The 17,808-nt window shown below is 35.8% G+C and overlaps 9 protein-coding genes and 17 long non-coding RNA genes across 26 annotated transcripts; 12 read left to right on the forward strand and 14 right to left on the reverse strand.

Moving 5' to 3' along the window:
- The first annotated feature begins 153 nt into the window (after positions 1–153).
- luc7 (U1 snRNP-associated protein Luc7) lies at positions 154–1,478 on the forward strand. The gene has a single exon (NM_001022991.3). The coding sequence runs from the start codon at positions 362–364 to the stop codon at positions 1,154–1,156; it is 795 nt and encodes a 264-aa protein (NP_588000.1). The 5' UTR covers positions 154–361; the 3' UTR covers positions 1,157–1,478.
- On the reverse strand, positions 415–629 carry SPOM_SPNCRNA.7086. Its single transcript, NR_196426.1, has one exon. It is a non-coding gene; the product is annotated as a non-coding RNA (long non-coding RNA).
- Positions 1,419–3,474, reverse strand: SPOM_SPNCRNA.7087. Its single transcript, NR_196427.1, has one exon. It is a non-coding gene; the product is annotated as a non-coding RNA (long non-coding RNA).
- Positions 1,795–3,321, forward strand: sfh1 (RSC complex subunit Sfh1). The gene has a single exon (NM_001022992.3). The coding sequence runs from the start codon at positions 1,813–1,815 to the stop codon at positions 3,067–3,069; it is 1,257 nt and encodes a 418-aa protein (NP_588001.1). The 5' UTR covers positions 1,795–1,812; the 3' UTR covers positions 3,070–3,321.
- Positions 3,475–3,487: 13 nt separating the features above from the next.
- On the reverse strand, positions 3,488–4,567 carry SPOM_SPCC16A11.15C (uncharacterized protein). The gene has a single exon (NM_001022993.3). It carries the CDS (start codon positions 4,175–4,177, stop codon positions 3,824–3,826), a length of 354 nt encoding a protein of 117 aa, NP_588002.1. The 5' UTR covers positions 4,178–4,567; the 3' UTR covers positions 3,488–3,823.
- SPOM_SPNCRNA.7088 lies at positions 3,770–4,232 on the forward strand. Its single transcript, NR_196428.1, has one exon. It is a non-coding gene; the product is annotated as a non-coding RNA (long non-coding RNA).
- Positions 4,416–4,696, forward strand: SPOM_SPNCRNA.7089. The gene has a single exon (NR_196429.1). It is a non-coding gene; the product is annotated as a non-coding RNA (long non-coding RNA).
- Positions 4,675–4,931, reverse strand: SPOM_SPNCRNA.7090. Its single transcript, NR_196430.1, has one exon. It is a non-coding gene; the product is annotated as a non-coding RNA (long non-coding RNA).
- An 80-nt stretch (positions 4,932–5,011) lies between these two features.
- Positions 5,012–6,543, forward strand: SPOM_SPNCRNA.7091. Its single transcript, NR_196431.1, has one exon. It is a non-coding gene; the product is annotated as a non-coding RNA (long non-coding RNA).
- On the reverse strand, positions 5,250–6,861 carry rpn1302 (19S proteasome regulatory subunit rpn1302). The gene is made up of 3 exons (NM_001022994.3): positions 6,667–6,861; positions 6,385–6,469; positions 5,250–6,274 (listed from the first exon to the last, which is right to left on the reverse strand). Exons 1-3 carry the CDS (start codon positions 6,795–6,797, stop codon positions 5,324–5,326), a joined length of 1,167 nt encoding a protein of 388 aa, NP_588003.1. The 5' UTR covers positions 6,798–6,861; the 3' UTR covers positions 5,250–5,323.
- Positions 6,664–7,628, forward strand: SPOM_SPNCRNA.7092. Its single transcript, NR_196432.1, has one exon. It is a non-coding gene; the product is annotated as a non-coding RNA (long non-coding RNA).
- Positions 7,143–8,478, reverse strand: SPOM_SPNCRNA.7093. The gene has a single exon (NR_196433.1). It is a non-coding gene; the product is annotated as a non-coding RNA (long non-coding RNA).
- mcm4 (MCM complex subunit Mcm4/Cdc21) lies at positions 8,030–11,067 on the forward strand. The gene has a single exon (NM_001022995.3). The coding sequence runs from the start codon at positions 8,044–8,046 to the stop codon at positions 10,777–10,779; it is 2,736 nt and encodes a 911-aa protein (NP_588004.2). The 5' UTR covers positions 8,030–8,043; the 3' UTR covers positions 10,780–11,067.
- SPOM_SPNCRNA.7094 lies at positions 8,829–9,086 on the reverse strand. Its single transcript, NR_196434.1, has one exon. It is a non-coding gene; the product is annotated as a non-coding RNA (long non-coding RNA).
- On the reverse strand, positions 9,388–10,065 carry SPOM_SPNCRNA.7095. Its single transcript, NR_196435.1, has one exon. It is a non-coding gene; the product is annotated as a non-coding RNA (long non-coding RNA).
- SPOM_SPNCRNA.7096 lies at positions 10,320–10,575 on the reverse strand. The gene has a single exon (NR_196436.1). It is a non-coding gene; the product is annotated as a non-coding RNA (long non-coding RNA).
- SPOM_SPCC24B10.02C (NAD/NADH kinase) lies at positions 10,925–12,728 on the reverse strand. The gene has a single exon (NM_001022996.3). It carries the CDS (start codon positions 12,539–12,541, stop codon positions 11,192–11,194), a length of 1,350 nt encoding a protein of 449 aa, NP_588005.1. The 5' UTR covers positions 12,542–12,728; the 3' UTR covers positions 10,925–11,191.
- On the forward strand, positions 12,360–12,630 carry SPOM_SPNCRNA.7097. The gene has a single exon (NR_196437.1). It is a non-coding gene; the product is annotated as a non-coding RNA (long non-coding RNA).
- Positions 12,729–12,943: 215 nt separating the features above from the next.
- On the forward strand, positions 12,944–13,539 carry SPOM_SPNCRNA.7098. The gene has a single exon (NR_196438.1). It is a non-coding gene; the product is annotated as a non-coding RNA (long non-coding RNA).
- On the reverse strand, positions 12,962–13,438 carry SPOM_SPNCRNA.7099. Its single transcript, NR_196439.1, has one exon. It is a non-coding gene; the product is annotated as a non-coding RNA (long non-coding RNA).
- Positions 13,540–13,706: 167 nt separating the features above from the next.
- Positions 13,707–14,139, reverse strand: SPOM_SPNCRNA.7100. Its single transcript, NR_196440.1, has one exon. It is a non-coding gene; the product is annotated as a non-coding RNA (long non-coding RNA).
- On the forward strand, positions 13,928–15,036 carry SPOM_SPCC24B10.03 (uncharacterized protein). Its single transcript, NM_001022997.3, has 2 exons — positions 13,928–14,106; positions 14,294–15,036. Exons 1-2 carry the CDS (start codon positions 13,963–13,965, stop codon positions 14,534–14,536), a joined length of 387 nt encoding a protein of 128 aa, NP_588006.1. The 5' UTR covers positions 13,928–13,962; the 3' UTR covers positions 14,537–15,036.
- On the reverse strand, positions 14,287–15,563 carry SPOM_SPNCRNA.7101. Its single transcript, NR_196441.1, has one exon. It is a non-coding gene; the product is annotated as a non-coding RNA (long non-coding RNA).
- mrpl50 lies at positions 15,243–16,371 on the forward strand. Its single transcript, NM_001022998.3, has one exon. It carries the CDS (start codon positions 15,328–15,330, stop codon positions 15,925–15,927), a length of 600 nt encoding a protein of 199 aa, NP_588007.1. The 5' UTR covers positions 15,243–15,327; the 3' UTR covers positions 15,928–16,371.
- SPOM_SPNCRNA.7102 lies at positions 15,665–15,959 on the reverse strand. Its single transcript, NR_196442.1, has one exon. It is a non-coding gene; the product is annotated as a non-coding RNA (long non-coding RNA).
- Positions 16,372–16,563: 192 nt separating the features above from the next.
- On the forward strand, positions 16,564–17,356 carry tim9 (Tim9-Tim10 complex subunit Tim9). Its single transcript, NM_001022999.3, has 2 exons — positions 16,564–16,696; positions 16,931–17,356. Exons 1-2 carry the CDS (start codon positions 16,619–16,621, stop codon positions 17,105–17,107), a joined length of 255 nt encoding a protein of 84 aa, NP_588008.1. The 5' UTR covers positions 16,564–16,618; the 3' UTR covers positions 17,108–17,356.
- The last annotated feature ends 452 nt before the right edge of the window (positions 17,357–17,808 follow it).

A 17,808-nucleotide genomic window follows, 5' to 3' on the forward strand; every position in this document is an offset into this window, starting at 1 on the left:
TTGCTGCCCTCTGTCAAGTTTGAGTTTTCAACAACAATTTGTAAAAGTTGATCTAATCGAAAGAATAAAGTATCAATATATTGCCTCGTCTATATTTAACGATTTAGAAATAGCAACTTTTGAACTTTTCCGGGAAATTTTTTTTTGAATTTTAACCCAACAAGCTACTCAAATTACATCTCAATCAAATTTGAGCGATTGTAAACTTTAATTTTGATTTAATTGTGAATAAAGGAAAAAATTCTTTATACTACTTGTAAAACCTAGTGAAATTTTCTATTCATTTTACAGCGTTTGTCGAAAACCCACAAATAGGACATCAGCAGAGATAAAATTACATTTTGCCGAAAATACACTTATTATGGCCGCTGAACAGAGGAAAATCATAGAACAGTTGATGGGCAGTAATTTGAGTAACTTTACCTCTCGAGGCCTAGTACATTTCACTGATCGCAAAGTTTGCAGAAGCTTTTTATGTGGTATTTGTCCTCATGATATATTTACAAATACTAAAATGGATTTGGGGCCTTGTCCAAAGATCCACAGTGACAAGTTGAAGTCGGATTATGAACGGGCTAGTTATTCACATGACTATGGCTACGAGTGGGATTATCTGGAAGACCTAGAAAGACATGTTGATGACTGTAATAAGCGTATTGATATTGCTGAAGCTCGTAGAGAAAAAACAAAAGAGGAGGAAGAACGGATAGATGAGCTAATGCGAGATATAATACATACCGACCATTCAATTGAAGTTATTATTACAGAAATGGAGGCGCTTGCAAAAAGAAAATTAGTGAATGATGCAGTTAAACATTTTATTGAGCTTAATAGGTTGAAGACATACAGGAAAGAATTATATGATGAAGTGATTTCCATGAATGAAATTCCCAGTCAGGCTAGCACAACGCATCAAAAGCTACAAGTATGTGATATTTGTAGCGCTTATCTTTCAAGATTAGACAACGATCGTCGTTTAGCTGATCACTTCTCAGGAAAAATGCATCTTGGATATGCCATGCTGCGAAATATTGCTAGGGATCTTCGAGCTCAATTAGAGGACCGTGAAAAATCCCGTGATAAAAAGGACGGAGAGAAACAAAGAGATAATTTAGCTTCTTTTGAAGATAAAATCTCAACTTCCTTTGTTGCATAACCTACATTTCGTAATGAAAAAGTGGAGGATCTCAACTAACCGCCTTTATTCGCTTAGTGATGCCTTTTACGCAGACCTATATAGAATCTTATTATTATGTTTACCTTTTTACGTTTATGGTTGTTTCCTTACTTGCTTTTTTACAATATTCTTCATGTCATGCACAAAATAAGTGTACCTCTTATATTTTATATTCGTTTATTTCTAATCTCACAAGGTATATTGATATATGTATTTCAATTTGAATAACAGCTATAAGTATATCCTTAAAATAAAGCAGGAATAAACTCTTTGCCTTAATATTGTCGTACTAACCCAACCATCCTTACTTGTCCTTCAGCAACTGTTTGTTTTGGAGAATCTGAAATCGAAAGGAGTCAAACTATTTTACTAAATTAACTTTTTATTTTATTTTGTATAGATATCCTTGAAAATTCTGTGATTCGAAAGTCCAGTGGCAATGTAGAAGTATTAAACGTTTATCAACGGTTCTACCAAATCAGGGCCGATAAAAGAACTCTCGATTATAATTTACGTTTAATACAATCATATAGAATAAATAAAAACATAACATAGTACTTCCAACTGTAAATTGACTTGCGGCTTACATAGTGTTTTTTGGCATACTTGTGCAAACTACCGACTTCACAATTTACATGGCTCAAGCTTGTAAAACCACATACTCATCTCGTTTGAAAACGGGAAATACATGCTTAATCCAAAAAAATGTTGCAGTATCGACTAGGTCGCATTCTTCGTATACAGGCAGAAATTCGTTGAGAAATGTTCCAGCGGTTAATTACGCCGCATTCGAACAAGGTGAGGATTTTGAAACGCCAGTAGAAACTCCAGAAAAAGAAGAGGAAAAGTTCGAAACGGATGATCGGGGGCTGGCAGTTGGCAGACCAACCGGAAACAACATCTATCCAAGATTCGCGACTAAAACAAGACATATTTACGTTACAGACGAACAGCTTAAATGCGCTGCAGAAGAACGAGATGTATACATACCAATACGGCTGGATATTGAACTGCCCAACAATTATCGACTCAAGGACACGTTTTTATGGAACATGAACGAGCAAGTAATGACACCGGATGTGTTTGCTCAAATCTTGTGTGCCGATTTAGATTTATCTACGAATGTATATGGAACGCAAATTAGTTCCAGTATTCGTGCACAAATCGAAGAGTATGCACCGGTGGCTGAGGTGCCTATGCCAAAGGGGCAGGAAATGCTCGTTGTATTCAATATCCAAGTTCAACTTGCTCAGTTAAGCTACAATGATCAGGTGGAATGGAATTTAACGAGTCCTCTTACACCTGAGGAATTTAGTGTATTAACCTGCAACGATTTGGGGCTTTCTGGGGAATCTCGACCAGAAATTGCCTATGCAATCCATGAATGTCTTTTAAAGTTGAAAAAGAATGCATGTGAGGGTGATTTGCCAGATTACGACAGTGATGCAGTTCCTGGAACGAAGGCTGGACCTCGTCAGGACATGGATACTTTGGGTGCATTATGGCAACCAGTGCTGGAAACAGTTTCCCTTGAAGATGCCAAAAAGAATGAGAACAATCGAGAGAATTTGGTGAAACAATGGCGTCGTGAAGCTTCTAAGTTTGGAGGATTTGCGGCGGATGTTTCGGCAGAACGATGGCGAGCGGCAGCTCTGGGCAATCTTAGTCAAAGCGAGACAGCCAACTTGCCCAGTGCTTCAGTGTCGGATGCACAAACACTGTTGGAACAGGAACGACCCCGATGGAGATGTCGTTGGTGCAACGTGCTGGGCACAGGAACATTTTGTGTTCGAAGAGGACCCGAAGGAAACAAATCATTGTGCAATGCTTGTGGTGTTGCATATGCTAAAACAGGACAATTGCCATATTGGAGAAAATCTCTATACACTTAAAAGATGTTTTACTCTAATGGACTGATGTATTTGATGTTCATTAGTCGTGTTTTAAGGAGACGAATTTAATGGAGAAGGTCTGACTTTATGGTTCCTCTCAAGATTGTCAATATGATTAAGTCCACCTGTACAAAAGAATGGGTATAATACACAAGACATTTAGGCAATTGAGTTACATTAGGACCGCAAGAAAGCGTCAAATAGATAATTAAAATGATAATGAATTTTGGGTTTTCGACAGAAAACAAAAAAGCGAGCAAGAACGGATTTAAATGTTATAAAGTAATGGAAGAAAAATTGTAGTGACAAAGGTAGAATTATGCTCATGTGATGATGGGCCAACCTCTGACGATTATTAGTGACCAGAATTAATTTACTTAGCATGGGTTTACTAGTTGGTCAATTTTCTTGCATGAAATACAACGCAGAAATTGTAAATACTTTAAATAGACTTCATTTACCCTAGCTATAGATTATATAATAAGTCATAAAAGAAACGTCTCTTGGTCCAATCTGTAAAATACAGCTTTTGAAAGGCCAAGTACGACAGAGCATACCATGTCGTAGCATTTCATCGTTACATAGATTCATAAAAAAAAAACAAGAGAAAAAACAATAAGGAATCATAATAATACGTAAAAGCAACGTTTATTACTGCGAAGGAGCAGAGCAGTCATCACACCCAATGCCAAGTCCATAATGGGTACAGGCCAAAGCGCTTCGCAAGTAGAAAATAGATGGCTCGCTCGCTAACTTACATTTCGTCGACAGATGGAGGAGAGGTCTTATCGTTGATCGTTACTTTTTCAGAATGTTGTCGTTCGGATGCGGCCTTTTCAGCAGTTTCCTTCTCGAGTTCTGGGATAGGCGTGTTGTCCCAGTCAGAACGAACGTAGGCTTCCGAGTCGGTAGCGTCTTCACGAGAAGCGTTTTCTTTAGGTGGAATAACATCTTCCTCTTGGGGATTTCGAGAGTGTACTGAACTAGCGAAAAAACGATTAGCGGCAACGACAGGGTTTTGAATTGGAAGAGAACAAGCCTTTCTCGCCGTGGGCAAACCAAGTTTAACGGTTTGCACGATCAGTTGGGTACTATGTCTGAGGCTCATAATGAAAGGACAAGGATAATAATCGACAAGTTAGATTTAATAGAAGAAGAAACAAAAATAAATGCGTTTGATCTTCAACAAATATATATATTCAATGTTCACAAAAGCTTTTTCTCAACAATCACTCTTTAAACACTCAAGTGGTACTAGAATTGAAGTATTAAGAACAAGTAAAAGACTGTTTTTGTGATTTATGCTGATTTTTCAAAATTTTGGTGTTTTGTAAAGGAAAAGTGTTGATGGCTGCGATGCACTTGGGCGCTATGTATACTCATGACGATGATGAATCCTTCACTCCATCGAATTGAATTTTTCATATTTGCTTACGATGCTTGTGATCTCATCATGAACAAAGCGCCTTTTGCTCATCCGTGGCGGTGGACGTTAGTTGAACTCGTTAAATCTTGCAGCAGCGCCAAACCAAAATGGAGGTTTGCGGTAGAGAACGAAAAGCAAGAATAATGAATATTAACGGTTAGTTGTATGTAATATTAGGTAGGATAGCGTTGACGGTATGTAGTTTTAGTGTGAGAGTACGAAGCTGTATATTGATTTAAAATAAGAAAATGCAATCGGTATATGGTTTAAGAAGTTGCGCATAGTCATCGATATGTTTGATTGAGAAATTGTAATTATGCAGTATGTAGTTTAAGGCAACACTAGAATGCGATGCTTTCACAGTGAGCTCAAAGGCTCCTGGCGATAAGTTCTGCTCAGTCATGATTAATGGGGTACTAGTAACTCTATATTTAGTTAATAAATTTATTTTTTTTTTGATTTATGTTCAAGCAGCTTAAAGACTTCTTTCACGCAAGAGAAGTATTTCTTGAATTCTTAATGATATTGCGATATGTAGCTTAATGCAATTGATATATAATTCATTGTAAATTTGGAAGAATATCAGATAAACGAGAAAGGTGAAACCATTCCCTATACAAGCTGTTATACCCCTACAAGTACTTTGCAACAATCCTCTCCCGTCAACAACAAATAAACAAAAAAAAAAAAAAAAGGAAGCTTAAATGTTGAAATACGATTACTCTACTTTTACAATTACATCACGTTCTTTGTGCTAGCTTGTTGTTCATAAACATAACATATATTAAAATATATATATACGAATTCGTCTTTTCCTCTCCACGCTTCTTATTCGTCCTTTTCGTTACTTTCTCTCATTTCAACATCTCCTTCCTCCTCAACTTCGCCATCAGAACCTTCTTGTGTTATGTGCGAAATCACAATCACCCCTTCATTCACCAAACGGTCGTACAACGCATGCAAAAATAATTCAGCTCCACTAGCACTTTGCACTTGCTCTAAACTCAAGTTGCAAATTTCACGCAACGACTCTGACTCGGGTTTTGCAACTGCCTCCATTAAACTCGACAAGTGCTTAAAAAAATCTCGATTTTCGCTCAACTCTGCACGACCGCTGATGCGCAAAAGGTCGGAAGGAGAATGTGGGAAAATCTTGGGATACACTCTAGGATGTGTAATCACACGATGAGATTCTCTGTCAATGGAGAAAGGCTCGACAAACGTCGTTTCATTCAAAATCAAGGGCTGAAGTTGCTCTAATAATTCCAACGTACGTGAATGAGTATAATCGATGTTTTCATCCAAAGGGGAGGCCGTTGCCTCCTCGTGATCTTCGCCATTCTCACCAGCTGTAGCATGTGGTCCATTCAAATTCGACTCACTTGACGCACGATACATGTTTGCTGACTCGTTAACGTTAGGAAATCTTGGCAGGATAGCCGGTGCTTCGGCTGTAGGTGATAAAACTTCCCAGTTAAAGTCTTGCAGAGCATCTTGGCTTGCTGCACCAAACAGTTGCAGCAGTTGGCTGGTTGATGAATCATCCGTACCTCTACTGCTAGAATTATTATGTGAGTTGATAGTCCGAGTCGTATTCACAGGGTCAGCAATTAATTGATTGATTAAGGAAGCTGTTTCCTTGTCTTTTTCATCACTATACTCCTGCATCCAGTAAAAATGAATCTGCGAAGAGGATTTAAATTTTAGTGCATATACGCGTCCCGTGGTACATTCATCAATTTTGATAAACTCTGCTTCTTCTGGAAATATGATGTAGTCCTTCATTATATGTTAGTAAACATAAACCAAATTAAAAAAAAAAAAACGCAAAAGTAAATTTATATATATAAATAGGTATACTTTGCAATTGATTTAAATTGTCTTCATACATCTTCTACTTCTCTAGAAACCCTGGCCCTTTCTTTCCAATAGAAATGCAATAATTCATCAGAAGCCATTTGCATATAGATAACTCTAAACAAATGTCAGTATTAAAAATCAGATCTTTTAACTTTATAAACAGAAAACAATTCCACAAAACCCAACAGTGTGGATTTTCACGCATCCTTCCAACGTAAACATGCAAAGAAGCTTCATAAACAATTCTTTGGGTAGAATTTCGTTTTCCCAGTAGAAAGGACTACTATCTATATTATTATTATAGTACATACCCTTTTCGGTGATCAGCTTGCAGAATATTCGTTCCTGGCTTTCTTTGAAGTTTTCCAGCTTTTACGGAGACTAATCCATACTTTCCTCTCTCGCTAGTCTCGTTTCTTACTCTTCCAAAAACTGATTCCATTTGTAATTTATTTTTTGTCAACTCAAAAGCTCACGATTATTGACCTTGTGAATTGTTGTGGTATAGTTGAGTATGCAGTGTACACAGTGCAAGTGAGCAAAGTAATCCACACAAACGTATCATGTCTATAGACATGATTTCTCAAAATCATTTAATTTTCTAATTGTCGCCACTATAATCATCTTTTATCATGTAATAGACAATCTTTTTAGGTGGTTAACTGCTCTAATATTTGAAGCTGATTTATCAAGCCGCATTTGATGGTTTCGCCTAAAAAGATGTTTTAATAGCAAATTAATACTACACTTTAAAAGGAAAAGGAACGTTCCACTATGCAGTGGAATTCATCTCTTAAAGGGCCTTGAAAAGACATAAGCCAATTTTTGTATCATCGTTAATGGCATCAATAGTAAAACAGAATAAACCAGTTTTCACCAATTATACATAGAAGAAAATCAAGATACAATAAATGTCTATAATCCTTTCAGGTTTTGAAGAGCAAAACATAATCGAGAAAAAGTATGCGTCCTACACAATGGTATTTCACTAGAAATAATAGAAAAATACATTCATACACTATTTGAAATTCACACCATATAACTCATAATATACAGACTTAAGTTTTTTTTATTAGAGACAGTCCAGTAGTCGAATGGTCAAATGAACTCTACAAATGGTTAATATAATAACAACTCAGGTATTCAATATGAGAGAAAATTCAAAATAAACCTTATTTTAAGAAATATTATTAGTAAAATTACTAAATCACCATCTGCCCTCTTCAATTAGCGTCAAATCACAGTTAATAGATTCGACCTTCAAATACAACTGGTAGTTCCAAATTGCAAAAACGATCATCTCAAAATGTTAAACTAGCATAACGTTTAATTAAAGCAATGTAATCCTTTATTTCAACATTCTTTTCATATTTCTCTTCATTCGTCCAAAAAAATAGAATATCACTTAAAAGGAAGTAAGTCAATAACAAATTCATAATACCTTATTTATGATAACAAATTTGCTTTAATTGATCCTAATATCTAGTGTCGCAAAGTTTTTTAGTTTACATTTTCATAGTCAATTACTGGTAGCTTGATGATCAATGGAGAATATGACAAATTGTTAAAAAATTATACAAATTTCCAATTATTTAAATCTTTGCTATGCTATTTATCTCTTCATTGTTGTATGTTTATGAGTAGTTACTCTACTCCCTTACACTGTCTTTCTACACCCACCACGAGTCATGTCCTCTAGTCAGCAAAGTGGCAGAGCCAATGAGTTGAGGACTCCTGGAAGAGCTAACAGCTCTTCAAGAGAAGCAGTGGATTCTTCTCCGTTATTTTTTCCTGCTTCGTCTCCTGGTTCTACACGCCTTACAACACCGAGGACTACAGCGCGTACACCTCTCGCTTCCTCTCCTTTACTGTTTGAATCTAGTTCACCAGGTCCAAACATTCCTCAGAGTTCACGTTCTCATCTTTTATCTCAGCGTAATGACTTGTTCCTTGACAGTAGTTCGCAGAGAACACCGCGCTCGACAAGACGTGGAGACATCCATTCTAGCGTGCAAATGTCTACCCCATCTCGTCGAAGAGAAGTTGACCCTCAACGTCCCGGGGTAAGCACTCCTAGTAGCTTGTTGTTTTCTGGGTCAGATGCACTCACGTTTAGTCAGGCGCACCCAAGCAGTGAAGTAGCTGATGACACTGTCCGTGTCATTTGGGGAACAAATGTATCTATTCAAGAAAGTATCGCTTCCTTTCGTGGATTTCTACGTGGGTTTAAGAAAAAGTATCGACCTGAATACAGAAATGAACTTATGCCACCTCCTGATGCCGAACAACTAGTGTATATTGAAGCGCTACGAAACATGCGTATTATGGGTTTGGAAATATTAAATCTTGATGTTCAGGATTTAAAGCATTATCCCCCAACCAAGAAGCTATATCACCAGCTTTACTCATACCCTCAAGAAATCATTCCTATCATGGATCAAACCATTAAAGACGTTATGCTAGACTTGTTAGGAACTAATCCTCCCGAAGATGTTCTTAATGACATTGAGCTTAAAATTTACAAAATTCGTCCTTTTAATCTTGAAAAATGCATTAATATGCGTGATCTTAATCCTGGTGACATTGACAAATTGATCTCTATTAAAGGTCTGGTACTTAGGTGTACACCTGTAATACCCGACATGAAGCAAGCATTTTTTCGATGTTCAGTTTGTGGTCATTGTGTTACCGTGGAAATCGATAGAGGGCGAATTGCTGAGCCCATAAAATGCCCTAGAGAAGTCTGTGGTGCTACAAATGCAATGCAGCTAATTCATAATCGTTCTGAATTCGCCGATAAGCAAGTTATTAAACTCCAAGAGACACCTGACGTGGTACCGGATGGCCAAACCCCACACTCTGTAAGTCTGTGCGTATATGATGAACTGGTTGACTCTGCTAGAGCAGGAGATCGTATAGAAGTCACTGGGATTTTTCGCTGTGTACCAGTTCGTTTGAACCCTCGCATGCGTACTGTAAAATCATTATTTAAAACTTATGTCGACGTTGTTCACATAAAAAAGCAGGACAAACGTCGTTTGGGTACGGATCCTTCTACGTTGGAAAGCGATATTGCTGAAGATGCTGCTTTACAAATTGATGAAGTACGGAAAATATCAGACGAAGAAGTGGAAAAAATTCAACAAGTTTCAAAGCGGGACGATATATACGATATTCTTTCCCGGTCTCTGGCACCTAGCATTTACGAAATGGATGATGTTAAAAAGGGGCTTTTGCTACAGCTATTTGGTGGAACGAACAAGTCTTTTCATAAAGGCGCAAGTCCGAGATATCGTGGAGACATAAATATCTTGATGTGTGGTGATCCATCTACGTCTAAGTCTCAAATTTTGAAGTATGTCCATAAGATAGCACCCAGAGGTGTTTACACTAGTGGCAAGGGTTCATCTGCTGTTGGTTTAACTGCCTATATTACTCGTGACCAAGACACGAAGCAACTAGTCTTGGAAAGTGGTGCTTTGGTACTGTCAGATGGGGGCATTTGCTGCATTGATGAGTTTGACAAAATGTCCGATGCTACACGTTCTATTCTTCATGAAGTTATGGAGCAGCAAACCGTTACAGTTGCCAAGGCTGGCATTATTACTACTTTGAACGCTAGGACTTCTATTTTAGCTAGTGCAAATCCAATTGGAAGCAAATACAATCCAGACTTGCCTGTCACCAAAAATATTGATCTTCCGCCTACTCTCTTATCTAGATTTGATTTGGTGTATTTAATATTAGACCGCGTGGATGAAACGCTGGATAGGAAGCTCGCAAATCATATTGTTTCTATGTACATGGAAGATACTCCTGAACATGCTACAGATATGGAGGTCTTTAGTGTGGAATTTTTGACAAGCTATATCACATATGCTAGAAATAATATTAATCCTGTCATTAGTGAAGAGGCAGCAAAGGAACTAGTGAATGCTTATGTTGGTATGCGAAAGCTTGGGGAGGATGTGCGAGCATCTGAGAAAAGAATTACTGCTACAACAAGACAACTGGAATCAATGATTCGTCTATCTGAGGCCCATGCGAAAATGCATCTTCGCAACGTTGTTGAGGTAGGAGATGTTCTTGAAGCTGCTCGCTTGATTAAGACCGCTATTAAGGATTATGCAACTGATCCTGCAACAGGAAAGATTTCTCTTGACCTAATTTATGTTAATGAAAGAGAGACTTTGGTACCTGAAGATATGGTCAAAGAACTGGCGAATTTAATTTCAAATTTAACTGTGGGTGGAAAAACTATGTTGGTCAGTCAATTGTTAACTCGGTTTCGTGAGCAGAGTTCTACTCGCTTAGATGCTTCTGATTTCGAAGCTTGTCTGGGTGCTTTGGAAAGGCGAGGACGTATTAAGGTTATTACCAGTGCTGGACATCGCATTGTACGTTCAATTGCACAGACTGATTAATTTTTTAGCGAATAAGCTGGTATTATTCATGAGCCATAAACCATAGGTCGTTGTTGAAAATCAAAGACTACAGAGCATAATACGAATGTCTTTCTTGTTATATATACACACGTTCTTTTTGTTATAAAAATATTTTACATATTTATCGAGGGATCCTTAACATTCATTTTTCTTTTTTTTTTCGGCTTTTGAGTATGAACTGAACAATGAGTAAACATTATGAATATAAATTCGTTAATACCAAAGTTGAAATAATAATAATAATAATAATTAACATAAACTTTCAAAAAACTAACAGATATCTAAACAATCGTAACCAATAATTCGCCATGATTCGTAGAGGCAGTGTGTGCCTAATTTTAAGTATTTTCAACAGTAGTCAGATGTCATTAAAAGAAAAATGGATAGCAATTTAACCATCAATGTCTGCAGAAAATTCTCTGCAATAGGAATTATCTGTAATATCAAATTTATCGTCACTTGTATCCTTAACATCACTCAAGCTTGGTTTTCTAGAAAAGGGCTTTTGACGCTCACGCACATTCCAATTGAATTTATCTTCTAATACCTTGGTCCATTGGTATCCTGGATTTTGAATGGTTGTGAAAGGGTAATGAGACGTAACAATTGATAAATAGTCGCCTCTATGCATCTCCACAGATTCATGACGGTCAACGGAAAAGAATGCACTACTTCGAGAATCCAAAGGGATCTCAACGTTCAAAACATTGTAATCTGGTAAAATAATAGGACGGAAAGAAAGCGTATGAGGACAAACTGGTGTTACTAAAATCGCATTTAGTGCAGGATGTACCAGAGAACCACCAGCATTCGCTGAGATGTTGGTGGATCCTGTAGGAGTAGCTACAACAAGTCCATCAGCTTGAACCACAGTCATAAGTTCGGAATTGTTGTAAACATTCAAGTTACTAATAAATGGATGTTCTCCTCTACTAATGAGTATTTCATCAAGAGAGTATGTTGTGGAAGCCAAAGAATACTGCTTAGTTTTTTCATCGTATTTATGAAAAGAGCACTGAAGCCGCGAACAAAACCTGAGTGACACGTTTTGAGTTAAGACCTGATACAAATGCTGCTGATAGTTAGATAAACTAAAATGAGTCAAAAAACCAGGGACATCATCATCGGAAAAGGAAAGAACAGGTGGCCCAATTTTTTGAAATAACCACGATGTGTACAATAATGTAGAGTTGTCGCCAATTGTTATAGCTAAGTCAAAAATACTTGGTTTAATCAAACAAATATACGGATTCCAATACTTGATCCGGTCAATGTCGGTATTTGCTTCTTTAGCGATGTTATGAGCAGAGAAGCGCTTGGAACGAGCTAGTCTCATATCCACATATACCTTGGTTTCCGGTGTTCCGATTGTGAGTATATATTTTGTGATTTCTGCCGTCTTGTAAACTAACGAATGCTTTCGAGGTTTCGTTACAACTAGTATATTCTTTGGTTCCAAGGCAAAGGAGCCATTCGCAACCTCATTATACATAAGCCTGGAAGCAACCACATTCTCTATATGCATCGCAGAGGAATTAGAAGTCCTAGATTCTTGATGAAGCTCACCAAAGGGAGGATGAGCGGGTGAAGGGAGGTTAGAAGTTGCCAATTCTCCAACCGGTGTATTTAGGCCCGACAAATCAAACTGCATTGAGGAATTCGACAAGCTGTCAGCACTGCATTGTCGAAAATGAAGATTTTTTTTCTTCAGCTTGTTTATTTCCTCAACTTTGGTAGCCATTCTGATTTTCTAAAACGAAATACCAAGCTTATCCTACGATGTTCGCTGCAGCTACTAAACAGTCCAATTTGGATTAGTCAAGTCCCTCCAATTTCCAGGTTCAACAATATTGTATCTACAAGTATAATCGAGTGGAAAGAGATTAAATATTGCTACATATGAATGTGTAGGTATCTTGGTAAATTCTAAGAGCTGAGTTTACGTAACATGAGCAGCATGTCCTCACCACCAATTTCATAGTTTTGATGAAGAAATTTACTTGATGATTTTATATAAATATAAAGGCTCAATAAATATTATTATGATACTTTATGGAAATGTATATGTACGAATGATTTTGATGTAAACGTTTGTGATAAGTTTTTAATTTTCAATACTTTTATTTTTTGATGCTTTAAAACAAATAAACCACTCTCTTTAACAATAGTATCACCTAATACTATACATAGACGTTTTCTACTTCGTTTTATTATGATTGTGCTTAAAAGCGTTTCGTTTTCTAACATTGAGCGAACCTGTTTTTGCTCAAGTAATTAAGCAAGGGCTGTTTTGGCTGCAGATTCTCTATTTTTCCAACGCTACAATCAAAATGATTAGTAAAAGGATAGTAGATGGCCCTTTCTACAAGCATTCAATGCACAAGGTATATCAAATTCCTAACAATCAAGCGGTGGAATAGTGCAGATTCAATTGACTTTTTATTTTTCTGTTTCATTTATCTCAATCTTATTTTTCTCTAATCTCTCATACATTGATATTTTGTTAAGATGATGAAGTCTTGAAATTAGATATGCAATTCACATATCGTTGATATCCAGCAGTGTTGGGCGGAACGCGAATGAACATTTTCGTCAATTACCAAGTACAAGGAATGTTTTGTTATTTGAAAATTTTTTTTAAATCACTCGCGATGCGGAATGCATGAAAAGCTAGCCCCATTAAATTTAGATATTCAAACTTTATAAATGATGCGTTTCTAGCTTATTCTATCTGTTCTTACTCTTAAATGATTAATTTCAGAGAGTATAGGTGCCTCCATTCTATAACAATTTAATTTAAAAAACTGTTTTGAGGTTTCATCCGAACATTTTGCTATGCAGCTTGTTTATTACTCATTTACATTTGTATTTGCTAATATATTTTGGTCATTGAGTATGTTTATTGACAAATCAATTCTTCAATTTACAGCCTAACTTGAGGAATGTTTTAAGTTATGCCTAATGTATTAGATCCTAGTTAATCAAATGAAATAATGTAAATTTCTTCGTAATAAAATTTGTATATGATTCATTTTTAATAATATTATAACAAAATAGAATTAAAAAAAACCCCCAATTACTTATGCTTGTTTGCGATTGCATTGATGATTTAAGAATCCGTTTCGCTACCGCTTCAATTCTCTTTTTTCTCTCCCTCCTGAAATGGATGCTGATGATTTTGGCAAAAAAGACCTAGAAAATGGGAATGAATCTCCTAAAAAACCCATATTCATGAAGGATTGGAAAAATTCACAACCGAATGAGCAAGGACGCTGGTTACATTTAGATGCTAGAATGAATCGAAATGTATGGTACTAAACAGCATAAGCACAATTATTAATTTTGAACACTCATTATAATCTGTGTAAATTTTAATCAATTGACTATTATTTCACTCTATTTTTAATACTTTAAAAGAATGAGGATTGTGCAAATCGAAAATTGAATAAATATGTAAAAGGAGTACATACTAACCCATTTATTATTTTTGTAGATTGAAGACCTTGAAATTTCTAATTACAATTTACGATTGATGAACGAACAGTTGGAATCACAATTACTTTCTCTTAACGTTAAGCCGGTAGTCAGCTTTGCTGAACAAGGTAAGTCGTCAGAATCGAAGACGGATGAAGAGGGATTTATCCTTAATTCTGCTTCCAACGTTTTGGATAACTTTATTTCAATTGTAAATGAACTTGTTCAGCACGCAGAAGATGTCTTGGACGACTTGGGTTGAATATTTTCAGTGGAGATAATTAAGGATTTTTAAGGGTTTGGAATGGTGCATCGTATTTTAATTAATGTTACGAGTTCTAAAAAGTAAGTAGATTGCTTAACTCGATGTCATCTGTTTACTCAACTTGCTGAGTTTAATATCTTTCTTTGATTAAATGATTACATTCACAAAAAGCCGGGTTTTACAGTTTTTTCTTGATATTTTTAATTTTGTTTATGCGAAGATGATTTCTTAGCTTGTTTGCCTAATTAAGTCTGCTAAACGATCGTGCTTTCATATAATTAAGTCTCGTTTGAATCTTTTGTGAGGCTGTTATTTTAATAATAAGCCCTCAAGTTTAAGTTCGTAAATATATAGGGAAAGCATTTCATTTTTTTACTTCGTCTTATTCTAGTATGTCAATTGATCGTTTACATGGTCTGTATTTCTTGCAGCATCAAAATTACACCATACTAAAAAGTAAATATACTATACAATATCTTTTTGTAATAATATTTTCGGTGCTCTTAAATTTGTAACGCAAGATTTAGCCTGTTTTGGGCATTCAGTCCTAACCCGATAAAATCAAAGAAAGGTGAAAAGTGATAGTAAGGATAATATAATTAATTATAGCAAAAGCAAAAGGAACGTACTTTTTAATTTCAATGAAATTCTGCAAAGTACCACAACTTCAAACCCACCTACTACTCGTTAATTGCCTCTCTATAACCTTTCCTAATCCCCCAATTTGTTCAAATTTCATTGCAATCCTCTCTTTCTTACTTTCAAATGATACATAATAGCCTTTGATAATGTTTTCTAGAAATTTTACAACCCCGTCAATTCGAATTTACCTCAATTCTTGTGTGTCTCACCGATCATTTCATAATACTACCGTTTCCCAAAGTTGGTTAAGTAGAATACGCGATCGTTTTCGTGGAACGAAGGAAGATGAAAAAAAGCAAATTGCTGACAAAGATATGGCTGCCATGAAAGTCGTGATACCTCCTAAAAAGAGAGTTTCAAAGTGGAAGGATATACAGCTGTTTGAAAAATTCGCAGAACCCTCATTAAACAGGGAGGATTCACTTAAGATGATTAACGAAATTAGGAAATCGCTTCAGCTTCAAACACCCTGGTCTCCAGAAGCACGTTTACAAGCAGTAAAACTAGCATATCAAAAAACTGGTAGGATCGTGTATGATGCCCCTCTCCAAAATATACATAATTGGGATGATTTATATAACTACTACGATAAAATAGTAGATTATGGAGACACTACACTTCATGGACGTTTGGCTTGGAAGCCGACACCTGGTTTGATGTCGCTTCCCAATGTAGTTTTGCATGTTGATGAAAATGGTTATCCTTTGGAGAGAAAAAAAAGAAGGTTAAGCCGAAGCGTAGCTTAGTTTTGTTTTTAACTTCTATTTACGACAATTGTTATGGGTCCTGCTCTCCTTTTCAATTTGTTGTGTATATGAAGGTTATTTGCAAGATGAGTGAAGTTTTTTATAATCCTTTCTTTTACATTCGTTTTTTATATAACATCGACTCTCAAACATTTTGTTCTGATGTTTTTTTGACATTTAAAGTTACAAAACTTGTTCGTTTACACATGATTAATACAAGCAAGCCATTGTACCGCCGGAAACAGGTCGCATAAAATTGATAGTATTTATGAGTAATTCAATATTGCTTAACCGTTACAAAGTGGTGCACCAACATTTCGTTATGGTAATGCTTTCTCTGTGCTTTTGTGGTACATTTGAACTGTGATTATTAATTCATTCAGTAAATTACTATGGAATAAATGTAAAAATTTAATAACAATTTGTTGTTGATAAAGCTTTCAATCTATAAGCTGGTAGCTTTGAAATTTGCTCAGCAAATTTAAGTAAGGGCAAGAGAGTGTATATATATTCTCAAAAGTTGAAAATTTTTTAAAACAAAGTAGATAAAAGTATTAAATATAGCCTTCATTTTGGAATTGGTAACTCTTTAAGTTCACTTCTACTTCACTTACACTATGGTTTACTGGCTGCTTCAATCAGTAACCCACCACTTCTTTGATCCAACGTTTTCAAGTAGAATACAGCCTTAATGGATCGTTTGAACGTTAAAGAACAGGAGCACCTTACTCAAGTTTTGGAAGCTAAGCAATTAAAGGAATATCTTAACGTATGTACTTGAATTTTAGAATGTGTGGTTTTAAGTTTTGTGAAGGCTATTTAAATAGTTGAATGAAAAAACTTAGTAAGCAAACGTTTTATTTATTTGTTCAATTTAATCTTGGATTGCCTTAAGTTTTTTATATCCATTATAAAGATGTCTTTTGAAGCATTCTCAACTCCAACCTTCACATTTTCTTCCAAATGTTCGCTTTCATTGATTAGATATTAACATGAATTATAGATGTATTCTACTTTGACTCAAAATTGCTTCTCAGATTGTGTTCAAGATTTCACCAGCTCCAAGTTGAGCAACAAAGAGTCTGAATGTATTGCAAAATGTGCCGACAAATTTTTAAAACACTCTGAACGTGTCGGTCAAAGATTTGCTGAGTTCAATGCCAAATACATGGGTCAGTAAATTATGCATGATACGCCAAACACATATCCGAGGTACGGTGTAATTGGAAACTCCTTCATCATCTAACTACACATGCTTATCTGTTTTCAGTGGTTTAACAAGGGTGCATTATACCTCCTGCTTAAAAAATCTAAAAGATGGTTTATTTGTTCAGTACACTTTCAGAGATGTGAAGTTGTCTGGGCTTTTTTTATTCTTAAAATGAAATGATTTTTGTTCTTCAAATTTGGACCATTTATTAATATTGACGTTAAGGTTTATAGACAAGACTTGTATGTATAGACCCTTCTTGTTTTTAAATGGCTAGTACAAATCATGATTTATTTGGATCCTCATTACAGTAATCGATGACTATAGATTTATGAAACTTGTAAAAAAGTACGTCTCTTTCTTTTTCAAATCTCCCTCTTTATTTAAATCTTAAGCACTAGCTAAAAGACACTCCTGCTTTGCAATTCGTAAAGAATTTCTGTACTAACTTGGAAGATGCTAAATGAATATAAAGTGTTAGGATACTCTTTTCGCTTTCCATACGCAATGTCAATGTTCCGCAATTTGACCATCACGATTCCAATTGCTATGCTTATATACTACAAGATCAAATCTTTCGTGGACTTTTCCCGGCCAGTTTACAGTCCTTTCAAACTTTTAGTCTGCGGACTTCAGTAGTAAATTGGCTTACATTTTTACTACAAATGACT

Source organism: Schizosaccharomyces pombe, assembly GCF_000002945.2.
Source record: "Schizosaccharomyces pombe strain 972h- genome assembly, chromosome: III".
Taxonomy (NCBI): domain Eukaryota; kingdom Fungi; phylum Ascomycota; class Schizosaccharomycetes; order Schizosaccharomycetales; family Schizosaccharomycetaceae; genus Schizosaccharomyces; species Schizosaccharomyces pombe.

Excerpts from the sequence above, each read along its gene's own strand:
- mcm4 (NM_001022995.3), top strand. The coding sequence starts at position 8,044 with ATGTCCTCTAGTCAGCAAAGTGGCAGAGCCAATGAGTTGAGGACTCCT.
- luc7 (NM_001022991.3), top strand. The coding sequence starts at position 362 with ATGGCCGCTGAACAGAGGAAAATCATAGAACAGTTGATGGGCAGTAAT.
- tim9 (NM_001022999.3), top strand. The coding sequence starts at position 16,619 with ATGGATCGTTTGAACGTTAAAGAACAGGAGCACCTTACTCAAGTTTTG. Across the intron at positions 16,697-16,930 it reads AATTAAAGGAATATCTTAAC|ATGTATTCTACTTTGACTCA; the intron begins GTATGTACTTGA and ends CATGAATTATAG.
- sfh1 (NM_001022992.3), top strand. The coding sequence starts at position 1,813 with ATGGCTCAAGCTTGTAAAACCACATACTCATCTCGTTTGAAAACGGGA.
- rpn1302 (NM_001022994.3), bottom strand. The coding sequence starts at position 6,797 with ATGGAATCAGTTTTTGGAAGAGTAAGAAACGAGACTAGCGAGAGAGGA. Across the intron at positions 6,470-6,666 it reads CAAGCTGATCACCGAAAAGG|AGTTATCTATATGCAAATGG; the intron begins GTATGTACTATA and ends ACATTTGTTTAG. Across the intron at positions 6,275-6,384 it reads TTTCTAGAGAAGTAGAAGAT|GACTACATCATATTTCCAGA; the intron begins GTATGAAGACAA and ends CATATAATGAAG.
- SPOM_SPCC24B10.02C (NM_001022996.3), bottom strand. The coding sequence starts at position 12,541 with ATGGCTACCAAAGTTGAGGAAATAAACAAGCTGAAGAAAAAAAATCTT.
- SPOM_SPCC24B10.03 (NM_001022997.3), top strand. The coding sequence starts at position 13,963 with ATGGATGCTGATGATTTTGGCAAAAAAGACCTAGAAAATGGGAATGAA. Across the intron at positions 14,107-14,293 it reads ATGCTAGAATGAATCGAAAT|ATTGAAGACCTTGAAATTTC; the intron begins GTATGGTACTAA and ends TTATTTTTGTAG.
- SPOM_SPCC16A11.15C (NM_001022993.3), bottom strand. The coding sequence starts at position 4,177 with ATGAGCCTCAGACATAGTACCCAACTGATCGTGCAAACCGTTAAACTT.
- mrpl50 (NM_001022998.3), top strand. The coding sequence starts at position 15,328 with ATGTTTTCTAGAAATTTTACAACCCCGTCAATTCGAATTTACCTCAAT.